This window comes from Hemibagrus wyckioides, linkage group LG16 (genome assembly GCF_019097595.1).
Source record: "Hemibagrus wyckioides isolate EC202008001 linkage group LG16, SWU_Hwy_1.0, whole genome shotgun sequence".
Taxonomy (NCBI): domain Eukaryota; kingdom Metazoa; phylum Chordata; class Actinopteri; order Siluriformes; family Bagridae; genus Hemibagrus; species Hemibagrus wyckioides.
Genome location: NC_080725.1, coordinates 985,844 through 998,167, shown reverse-complemented (window position 1 = coordinate 998,167; position 12,324 = coordinate 985,844). Strand labels below are relative to the sequence as shown.

Genomic DNA, 12,324 nt, shown 5'->3' with positions numbered 1-12,324 from the left:
ATCCAGTGGTCTAGCCATCACAATTTGGTCCTTCATCAAACTCAAAGCTCAAATCCTTACACTTGTCCATTTTTCCTGCTTCTAACATCAACATTGAGGACAAAATGTTGACTTGCTGCCTAATATATCCCACCCACTAACAGGTGCCATGATGAGGAGATACTCAGTCTTATTCACTTCACCGGTCAGTGATCGGTGTATATATGGACACAAATATATTCATCACTTCCAGTGCAGATGATTTTTGTTGCCTGGAAACCTACAAGCTCACATAAAGTATGACATGCTAGTTTGCAAGTTAAATGTATGTATATGAAGTCATGCAAAAAAGTGAATACTCAAATTCCTGGGAATTGGGAGATTAGTTATAGTCTTCATTTCATAGGGAAAATATCTTTGACTGCTGACCACACTGCAGCCAGATCTGGAGTGTGCTACTGTTGTGTCACTTCACCATAAAACATATAAAACATTGTTTAACCTTGCATATAAAGTAAAAGTTGCTTTATATTTAACTATTATTAATAATAAACTCAGTCCGGACAGGCAAACTGCTGCCCAGGTTCCAGATTTGTTTGGATGATAACTCTGACAGTGGTATTTCTCTGTCACTAGATATTGTGACACTTTCCATATCACAGAAGGAATGTAACATACAAGAAACACAATGAACTCATTCATCAGTGGTTTTTCCAGTGATACCATGATGAAAACCAAAACCAACACTTTTAGTCTCAAGAGAAAGTGAAACATGTACCTGAATAAACTGTCTCCAGTCAAACCAAACAAACGGCTTTATTACAGTCATCATGCAGTAAAACTGCTTAGAGGTGATAGCTTGGTGTCAAAGTGAAACAATTCTGTTGTTAAGAGCATCATTTATGATGAGTCAAAATGATGCAAAGCTTACAGCGACTGCCATAACCTCACAGTGTCACTGCATGTGGGGTTTTTGTTTGTTTTATTTATTTATTTTCTATTAAACTTTTTTGACAACAACAAAAAAACAAAACAGGCTGTAATGATCAGCCATACCTCAGAGATCATGGAGGCTCAGACGCACCGCAGTGTGTGTGTGTGTGTATGTGTGTGTGTGTAATGGAGCTTGAGCACTGCTGCAGTGGGTGACTGCTGGGTGAAACCTGCTTACCTCAACTGAATTCATAAAAAACTGCAAGGTGTTGAAACTGTAAATTACTGCCGCAAACTCCAACACAGATCACGCTCTGGTGGATTTAACAAACCCTGAGAAAACTATAGTACTGACAAGATTAAAAAATATTTTCTTGACTTAATCAATTTCAAAGACAAAAATAAATTAGAAAAATAATACATCTTCTGTAGTCAGTTTATTCTTATCCAGGTCACAGGAACACTGGGAGTGAGGAGGGAATTCATCCTGACTGGGAAGCTGGTTCATCGCAGTGCACCATACCTTACACACACTTACTATTTATAGCATGTGTTTCAGCAGTAAGAGAACACCAAACAACCTGAGATGAATTTAGACTGGTCAGGTATAACATTGTGACAGGTGAAGTGAATAAGACTGATGATCTCCTCATCATGGCACCTGTTAGTGGGTGGGATATATTAGGCAGCAAGTCAACATTTTGTCCTCAAAGTTGATGTTAGAAGCAGGAAAAATGGACAAGTGTAAGGATTTGAGCGAGTTTGATGAAGGACCAAATTGTGATGGCTAGACCACTGGATCAGAGCATCTCCAGAACTGCAGCTCTTGTGGGGTGTTCCCGGTCTGCAGTGGTCAGTATCTATCAAAAGTGGTCCAAGGAAGGAACAGTGGTGAACCAGTGACAAGGTCATGGGCGGTCAAGGCTCATTGATGCACGTGGGGAGAGAAGGCTGGCCCGTGTGATCCGATCCAACAGACGAGATACTGTTGCTCAAATTGTGAAGAAGTTAATGCTGGTTCTGATAGAAAGGGGTCAGAATACACAGTGCAGGACGGGTCAGGGCTGTTTTGGCAGCAAAAGGGGGACCAACACAACATGGGCAGGTGGTCATAATGTTATGCTTGACTGGTTTATACTATGGAACTGGGCATGTCAGAAAAAAAAATAAAAATAAAATAAAAAAATCAGTGTCGCCATCTAGTGGCCACATCACTAATACACAATAAAATCTGAATTTGTGCAATAGTTTCTTAAAAGAAAAAGGAGGGGAAAAAACTGAAAATAATGTCTGGAGCACGATACACACATATTTCCTGGGATATTTCCAGCACTGTAGGTGTGTTGTATGAACAATAGTTAACCGAGTAAATAGCCATCAGCATGAGCAACAAATTTTCCACAGCTCTGTTATAGCAAAGCATCTGATCTTCATTTAACAGGATTTATCTTTTTTTTTTTTTTAAAGGAAACACCAGTCCATGCCAATCAAAACACACAATGAGATATGACTGGGAAAAAAAAAGAGATATGAACATTTGTCTTTGATTGGCACAGGTTTTAATCTGTGTTTTTTTTTTTTTTTTTATTAGCGATACAGAAAGGCACTTACATTTTTGGTTACAGATATAATATTTATCTCAGATTCAGCACTTTGTTCAACAAACAATCGCAAAGTGTAATACTGCTCTTGGCATCAAGTACATGAAAATATTTCTTTTTATATCTATAACATGCTGGAGATTTAGTTCCTGGCCTAAGTCTGGATCATAAACACAATGTTCAGGTCAGTGCAGTTGATTTCGGTCAGCCTTTCTGGGGGGTCAAAAACATGCACTATATTTAAATGTAGTCCCTTTGACATGCAAAGTGTGTGTGTGTATATATATATATATATATAAGATGCATAGGTACAAGAGTTTATGGAGTACCACAGGCCTTAATACCCCCCCTTAAGGGCTAAAATTACTAGAGCCGATAAAACTTTTTAAGGCACAAATATAGCGCACTAACTATAGACGCTGTGCAAGCTCTATTTGTGGAGACGTGAGCTTTCTGCAGCACACTGATGCTATTGATTTCTATCGGTTTCACCTCAGGTGGCCTTTCAGCCCATGCTAAATTTGTAAATTTATTCTGTGCACTGCTCATATTTCCTAAAGCAGCGTAATTGTTTGATACTAAAATCTGCAGGTATGTACAAGGCTAGTTTAAGCAAGATTACACCGCCTTGAGATGTTGGAGATCCTGTATCTCAGTTTAGTACAGAAACATGTTCAGGTAAATGGTGTATTTAAAGCCAACTGTTTATTATTAAAACAATGACAATAATTAAATAATAAAAAAAGAAATGGTTACAGAAGGGACATGAGCTGAAATCCAAGGACGGTCACAGAGCTACTGAAGCATTCTCTCGTTTTTGCATCTCAGTATGAAAAATTACAGATGTGCATAAAATACTATTTTAATATGAACAACTATATCAGACTAAAATCATAGGTTCACATGTTGTCTGAACAGGGATTAGAAAATACCAGACTGTGACCCTACCTGCATATTAATGATGCTTATGCTGCTGGTCAGATCAGAAGAAGAAACAGGTCTAACTGCTGTAAGATAGAGCACTTTCTCTCTCTTCCTCTTCCTCTCTCTATCTCTGTCTGTCTCTCTCTCCATCTCTCTTTCTCTGTCTCTATCTGTCTCTCTCTCTCTCTCTCTCTCTCACTCAACCACTATAATATTCAGTTATTGAAGCATTATTTAATGCCTTTTTAAGCATTAATCACACTTCATGTCTCAGTCTGTGTTTACTCAGTCTCTGAACACCTCCCTCCAGAACTGTGTAGCTGTGAAGTTCCTGTTCCTCAGAGTCAGTCGTCTCAGAGCTCGGGCTTCTCTCACTGACTGCTCATAACTGGCTCTCCAGATGTGGCGCAGAGTAGAGCTGTTAGAATGATCTACAGCAAAATCAAACATCTTTGGAGGTGGACATGTGAGATGATGTTCCTCAGCCTGCCACACTCTGGGGACCAAACCCTGTTACAGACAGGATGCAGGTGGTAACAGTATACATGCAAGTAATACAGTAATACATTTTAGAAATGACTATTGTTGCCTCTTCAATTCATTTAGGTTTATAAATATTATTTTGTTTAGATTTCTAACAAGCAGCAGTTCACTTTTCAATAAAACTCTACTATACAGATTTCAGACACATGGTGACATATTGAAGTACAGATCTTCCTGAGCTATGCCTATGCAAATTATGAATTAAATCAAAACATTTCCATGGACATTACTGGAAGAAAACAAACCTTAAAAAACAACACTGTTTTTCACCAGTTTGGCCGTTCGCCAGAATTCAAATAGAGGAACAGTTTTTCCAGGAGCACCATTCATCACAAAATATCTGCTGATACCATGAAATGACCAGAGTAAAGTTGCCCACTGCAGCGTTCTGCTAGATCGGTATTTCACGGCAGTGTTGTGATAACGATTGAGCACATCTCCATAGATATTATCTTTATAGCCCGTCCTCACACGCAGTAACATCATCATAAAATATTTTAGGACTAAATCCAATTTAGTTCTGTCTCTTCATTTTCTGTTACCTATTATCCCACAGTGCCTCATCTCCTACTAGCTGCAGGTCACAACTAGTTAAACCTCAGAAGCTAATGCTGGTTCTGATAGAAAGGTGTCAGAATACACAGTGCATGAAAGGGGGACCAACACAATATTAGGCAGGTGGTCATAATGTTATGCTCGATTGGTGTATGACTTAATTATTGTCAAGCTTGTTAACCCACATTTAGTTTTTTTTAGTATCACAACACAACGTTTAGACATAACAAACTGAGCTCATACGCAAGACTTGTAAGTGATGTAAATGGAAAAATGGTGCAGATTTCACAAGGTTGTTATGGTCAAGGCTACTTTAACACCTGTAGAAGTGCTTACCTCCCTTTGTCTGTTGTTGTTCTCCCACACCCTGTTGCACACCATGCACTCAAAGACATCAATAAAGTTATCCTGAGCGATGTCCTGGACACCCCACTGACGCTCCATCACTTCTTTGAAAAGTCTTTGATTTGAGATCTCCTGTTTTAGCTTCCAGTCCAGGTATGTTAAATACTCCTGGTCGTTTTTGTCCAGACTCGCTATATACTGGGCCAGTTCCTCTGGAGACTGCTTCGGGTCCACCACTATTGCACTTCTGTTACTTGGAAGCCACATGTAAACATTGGGGGCCCCATAGTACACAGGGACCACACCGAGCTTGAGGGGCCGCCAGAGTTTCTCCGTGATGTAGTCATCACAGATGGCGTTTTCATACGCTAGAATAAACTTATACTGGGCTAGGATGTGATAGAAGCTCTCCTCATCCATGGCAAAGGAGTCTCTCAAGTGGACGGGGAGATCCTTGTTGTGCAGGCACTGGCCGTAGGAGTCGACCGGGATGTGCTTCATGAGCTCCCGCACGTAGACATCCCGGTCTGACGGTGGGTCGCAGTCCGACTGGACGTACACCACAGGAGCCAGAGTGTGTCTCAGCTGGTTCTTCTGGGCCAGAGGGAGCAAGAAGGTGTGGGAGGTGAGGGCGTGGAGGCTCTCCAGGTGTTGTGTGGTGAGGGGGAGGTGGGAGTGATGGCTAAAGGTGGCTGTGTGGTTGAACAGGGTGATGACAGGCTTGTGGAAGAGCTTGTAGTTGTTCTTAGGCGACTCCTCATGGAAAAGAGCCCAGTGGTGCTGATGTTTCCTTGGTAAAGGGAGACTTTCTACACTGAAGTCAGTACCTTGAAAGAAAAAGTGCTAAAATGCTGTAAACGTAGATAGCTAAAGAGAAAAGACTAGATAAGTCATTGCTGTATCACAATAATATAATCATTAAGGTTTAATGCACTGGAAATGTACAAGAGATTTTTGTATCCACCTGTATGACATATCTTTTAAATTCTTGATTCTGATTGGTCAGAATGTGTTGACAAAAATTGCAAAAACACTACAACTATGATTAATACAGTTATTGTTGTTCCTAAAGTAGAAAAAGTAGTATGTTTAACATATCCCACACATAAACAGATTTTATAAAGTGTTTAATTGTTGATATGATGAAGTTTGCAGTAAATTGTTAATGTAACAGATTTTGGAAGGAGTCTCCAGTGTTTTTGTATTTTGGTTAAAGCTGTAATAAAATAAGTTATAACAGAAACTCACTTGTTTTGTTAAACATTAAATGTAACTACAGCGTGTCCCAAAAGCCTCAAGACATGGAGGAAATGAGTCAGTTTTAGCAAAATGCAACTTTATTTATAAAGCTTTCTCTACATGATTGGCATTTCTTTGTAAACACACACAGAGTCGTCTCTCCTCACTCTGGCCCCTAGTTTGGCAGCAGCATCAGTGTGATGTGTTTCCATGTTTCCTGATAAAGACCATCACAACCTTGCAATATCTCCTGTCATCCAGCCATGAGCATAATTTTTATATTTTTTTTCTTTTATTATAAAATATATGCATAAATTATGAACATTCTTGGAAGACATTTCGCTAAAATGTTTTCATTTCCACTCTGTGTGGAGACTTTTGGGATGCCCTGTACCTGGACATACTGTTATATTTGTAATCATTGGCACTGCTGTGGTATAAAAGGAATAAAACACTCCAGTCTCCCAATGCAGAAGGTTCTGGAGCTAGACTGTCATGTCTCACTGGATCAGAGTTTTGGTCCCATTGCTTTATCAGTAGCATTCAGTACAGTTTGTGCCAGATTGGTCTCCTCTTGTGACCATAAACTATTACGCTTTCTAGAACAGATTTGTATTGGAATACAAGCTTTTCCATGTGGGGGTCATTCAGAGGACAAGGCATTTAAATGAGAAAAGGTGCATTAGTGCCACTGGACTATTTTTGGACTTGAACAGAGGGCACAGATTTCAGCTAGTTGGCTTGCGGCAGCTATCCACAGAGGACCGACAAGTGCTACTTATCATGTTAATTGAGCCTGAACTCCCCCTGGAGATCAGAATCACTTGAGTGATGTACAGCGAACTTCAAGGTCAACACACATTTAGGAGAAAGGCTAGACTGTGAACAGGATAAACCGTTCAGAATGTAGAGAAAACTACAAACAGAGTGAATTATGCATGGCATCAGTGATGCATATAAAGACCTATCGATTTTTTTAAATGTGCACCGATACCACCGGGAGTCTACTTGCGTTTGCTTACTTGGTTGTGCGTCTGAATTTCTTCTGCATTAGTTAGCAAACCTGCAAATGGAGAAAGAAAATCACACAGCCCTCAAAGCATTTCTAATCCTCAATGATTTACTAACAAATAATTAGGAGGTTTTTATCACTAGTATTCAAAAGTAGTCATTAGTATTTTTACAGAACGGTCACTTGAACTAGTGTCTTTGAAAGTTCAAAATGCATGACACAGAATTGGTGAATAGCATGGATGTGTATGGTACAGTTTCAAAAACGTGAAACTTCTTCAAATGCTGACCAGTGCTGTAATTAACTTCTACATTCTCTCTTCATTAGCACTGTTCCTTGTTCAATAGACTTGACTAGGTTTCAACGAAATGTTAATTTTGCATTCAGATGAACTTGGTAATGTAAAGACTGAACTCTGAACTAGTCTGGATTTACTGAGGTACTTATCAAAACGGTGAGGCGTAAGGTTGGTGTTATAGTCGGTCTAAGTCGGTTGGTCAAAAGTAAATGCTGCTATAAACTCGTTTAAAACGTTGAAGTGATATTTTGTGTTGACAAACGTCACTTGCTCATAGCAAGCGAAGGAATAGCGAGTTTAGGGGACGTTTTCTTGGATTTGTTCAGTATCATGGCACCTGTTAGTGGGTGGGATATATTAGGCAGCAAGTCAACATTTTGTCCTCAAAGTTGTTGTTAGAAGCAGGAAAAATGGACAAGTGTAAGGATTTGAGCTTTGAGTTTGATGAAGGGCCAAATTGTGATGGCTAGACCACTGGATCAGAGCATCTCCAAAACTGCAGCTCTTGTGGGGTGTTCCCGGTCTGCAGTGGTCAGTATCTATCAAAAGTATCCTTTAAGACCTATAAGTCCTTTAAGTATCCTTTAGTCCTGTAAGTTGCGAGGTGGGGCCCATGGAGGGGCCCATGAACTTAGAGGACTTAAAGGATCTGCTGCTAACATCTTGGTGTCAGATCCCACAGCACACCTTCAGGGATCTAGTGGAGTCCATGCCTCGACGGGTCAGGGCTGTTTTGGCAGCAAAAGGGGGACCAACACAATATTAGGCATGTGGTCATAATGTTATGCCTGATGTCAAGGACATGACACCTGTTTAAATATTTTAGCTTTTCAGTGATCTATTACTGTTACCTGCTTCTACTCAGAGATTAATCAATCTACATTACCACAGTTCTGACAGACTGCAATGTCAGGAAAGTGAGTTTGACTGAGCTGGTTTAACATCAGTCTCTGCTCTGAGAGGTGTGATTCTTGGAGTCGTGGAGTCTCAGTGCTCAGATCAAGGCCGATGCTGCGGTAGTGAAAGCTGCAGGGTCAGCCAAGCCAGGATTAGCTCTCCCCCTCGGGCCAAAAATGTTCCACACAAACCACCAGAGAGAACTCTGAGCCACACAGTGAGTTTAGGGAAGAGTATTCAAATCTCTCAAATATATTCTTGTTTTCACATGAATCAGCATTTTAAACAGAAAAACGACTATTAATACACAGTTTAATAACTTTATAACTTTTAATTCTGTCTGAAATTCCTGTTTATTTTGACCTGCCAGTTTCTTCACATCACAAGCTACAGCCATACTGCTAATAAAACACTGGTTTCAGTATGGAATTATTCATCTTTATTACTGACACAGTCTGAACTTTAAAGACATTTTTTGCAAGCTGACAGTTTCAGCATGAATTTTGTCAGTAATCTTTACACAAACCCACAGTGGTGAGGTGATGCTTGCATCTTACCAAGAGTACAAGAGTAATGTTCCTACTGAAAGCTTTTTAATAATTTTTTTTTTTAAGAAATAAAGAGCAAACCACACATCATTCAAGTGATTTATATTTATATTCTTATATTCACACACATTAATATTTCTACCTTCTTCTAACTCTTCTTAAACAATGTTTTGATTATTATTATTATTATTATTATTATTATTATTATTATTAAATACTACAATGCTATACTGGTATAATACTTTGTATTCATGTTGCTTGTAGTTTTATACAGTCAGTTTTTGAGTTATTTCTTGCTCATGGAATAAAAATAGACAAGTGAATGTCTATCACAACCTTACTGACATGTTCTGACACTGCAATAGAAACATACTGGATTTTGCTGGCAAGCTTACTTTTTTCAGCATGCACACTTATTTCAAACACTAAATGTTTTTACAGAATACTACATTTATATTCATCCTCACAGCCCACATAGGGTCTGATGCATACTGTACACTTTTCTGTCACAAGCTTCAGAATCCTCTTCTTGGCAGTTCGCACTTTTGCTTATGCTTTTCACATCAAGTTATAGTTACAGGATTGAAAAATCACTGTATCACGTATTTGCTGACCAGTTGGAGAACTGTCATGCTGGAACATGTTTAGACCCCTTACAGGATTTGGGGGGAACCTCATGTGGGTTTGTCTATATAGTGTAACTATTTTATCAGTTACTTATTCTGCATACTTATTTGAAATTCCTTATAACATTACATTTCCTGGTCTGGTTTTAGTCGACCATTTAAATTTTAATACAGATTTATATGAAAGGAATTAAAGAGCCAGATTTCAGGCACATGCGATGATTTAGACATGCAGACAATCCCAGTCTCACTTACCATAAAACAGGAAGGCCTGTGTAGAAGGATGAGAATGGTAGGATTTGTTAACGGTGAAAAAACATCTGTTATGTCCACACTCCCCGAGCCGGCCCATCTCTCCGGTCAGTGGAGACCACCATACAATAATGGGGTAACGGCCCTCGGAGCCTGGAGATACTCCATCATCAGTGGTCGCAGCTCTCGCAGGAAAAGCCTGGATCTGTGTTAACTCCTCTCTGTCCTTTAGGGGGAGTGTGTGCACCGCCTGCTCGAACTGGCCCAGCTCCTCCACCACCTAAACACAAACACAGCTGAGTGCAAAAGTCTGCAAACTCTCAGAAAAAAAATAACAAAAAGACAATAAAGAACTGTAGTTGATTAGTGAATGATGTTTCACAGACACGACCTTATTAATTCTTTAATACAAGATCAAAAATAAAAGGTTAAATGGTTTTAATGATCAGTTAAAAAGTTTGCATTTCCCTAGCATATATCTACCAACCCTTTCCCTCTCTTCTTCAACCTCGTCTGTCTTCTTGGAGACCCACACTTTATTATTAACTTACTGGAATCCTTTTTTGTGGATAAAATGTATAAAAAGCATTATATTGTCTGTATTCCACACTCAGAAATAATGAGGGAGCCAAACCTTTGAACACATATATAGGACTTTGTATAAGGATCCTAATGAAACTTGCTTCAGAAATGAAAGCATGCAGAGGAAAAGAAGTAAATGCAAATGGAGACAGCAACAGCCTCGCCTCTCCTACACTACCCTCATACGCCCCATTAAACAGAACAGATCACACCACTGGCGTGGGCTACGGGTGAAACTAGGACAGCACTGATCCAATCCAGACACATACTAAGAAGATATAATGTAACATACTGGGAAACGTCCTGGCCTGCCCATTTATTACAGGATTGTGTTTACATCAATTACAATAACTATATCAAATCTGAATTTGATATTAAGTGCATTAAGATTACAGTCCAAAGGTCCACACACATGACAGCAAATCTGTTCTACAGTTTTCATTCCACAAAATTCCAGGGTTTTTTTATGACATCCATGCAGACCCACAAAAATCTGTTGGTAACACAAAAGTCCCAGCTCTCAGAAAGTGACGCGTTTAAAAGGGTTTCCTCTCAGATTTACAGATTAAGTTACAGACTGAATTCATGAGTTTTATATGAATTTATACACACATATTATGTGTGAGTTTCGAGCCAATTTTTTTGTTGTCATTGTTTTTTTTCCCCCAAAATATGGAAAAGGGCTGAAATTATTGTTTGTGGTCCAACCTATAAATGTGGCAGAGAGAGATTAGCTTGAAAAACTCTCCACTAATGGATGGATGGATGGATGGATGGATGGATGGATGGACGGATGGACTGTTTGCAGCAGAGTGGTTGCAGAAAGGTGGAAAGGTGATACTTGTGGTTAGAGGGAAAGAAAAGAAATACCAGCAATAAGGAAAGACAAGCTTTTATCCAAGAGTTAGTCAGTTAATCCTGGAAGCTCAGCACAGGACTGAAGCCTGCAAACAAGAACACATCAGAATAACAGATAGTCTTATGTAGAAAATCTGTTTACAAATGTCAACATTTTTTAATTTAAACTCAAAACAAAACTCTAAACAATTTCCCCAATGTATAAAAATAAAATATAGTTTATTCAAATAAAATACTATTTCTAACTGTCCGATTTTATTTTTTACTCATAATACAGGATAAATAAGTGTTTGATGGTGCACTTGAAGGTGACGTCATAACCCAGTGCCGCTCCTAACTCTAGTTGAACCAGTGTTCATGAGTGTGGAAAAAAGGGGGCGGGGCCAAAGAGGTCTTCTCGACCTTCTTTTATAGAATCTGACCAGATGCACCTTTAAGTCTGGTTTTAAGTGTCTGTATTCTACACAGTTCTGTTCTTTCAGATGAAATCGACTTCGTGCAACATATTTTGTTATGCAAATAAATGGAACAATTCGGTGAATATGCAAATTAGCCTATAACATTTGGCGACATCTTGAGAAAGCATCAGTTACTTTTTCTGAAATCTGATGCTTTATATGCATATTTTGTATAATGCTTATCTTCCATACTTTCAGTAGGTTATGTGTTTCAGTATGATACGTGTGGTAGGGAGAGAGAGAGAGAGAGAGAGAGAGAGAGAGAGAGTTAAGGAAACAGAGAGAGAGAGAGAGAGACTCAGTCAGTTGTTAATGCTCGGTGTTGTATCTCCATGCTCTACACGGACAGGTGAAGAGGAAGTGTCCTGGTCAGGTGTGTTGAGTTTCGGAGTGTTAAAGTTACCTGAAGTGTGATGATGAGGAAAACACTCGCTGAGGCGCAAAGACAAAACGCGAAAAGTTTCTTGGCCGTGAGTCGCGCCATGTCCTGCGCGTAGAAATGCACTGAACACCAAAAACAGCATGTTTCCACTACTTACAGCATGACTTCCGACTGTTACAGCAGACCGGAACTACTTCAGTAAGCTTTACTACATTGTTAAAAAATTACACTGCAGTGAGTTGTTGGTGCCGCCCAAACAGCCGGAGCTCCGCCTCTTCACTTCCGGTACTAA

At 39.4% G+C, this 12,324-nt stretch overlaps 1 protein-coding gene across 2 annotated transcripts; it reads right to left on the bottom strand.

The window, feature by feature from the left end:
• Positions 1-2,474: 2,474 nt before the first annotated feature.
• On the bottom strand, positions 2,475-12,149 carry fut10 (fucosyltransferase 10). 2 transcript variants are annotated; one of them, XM_058411305.1, is made up of 4 exons: positions 12,054-12,149; positions 9,756-10,032; positions 4,872-5,707; positions 2,475-3,947 (listed from the first exon to the last, which is right to left on the bottom strand). In XM_058411305.1, exons 1-4 carry the CDS (start codon positions 12,132-12,134, stop codon positions 3,723-3,725), a joined length of 1,419 nt encoding a protein of 472 aa, XP_058267288.1. In that variant the 5' UTR covers positions 12,135-12,149; the 3' UTR covers positions 2,475-3,722. The 2 variants fall into 2 exon arrangements, with proteins under 2 accessions (XP_058267288.1, XP_058267287.1); XM_058411304.1 differs by lacking the exon at positions 12,054-12,149 and adding an exon at positions 11,205-11,270 and having other exon boundaries at positions 2,476-3,947.
• Positions 12,150-12,324: the final 175 nt, after the last annotated feature.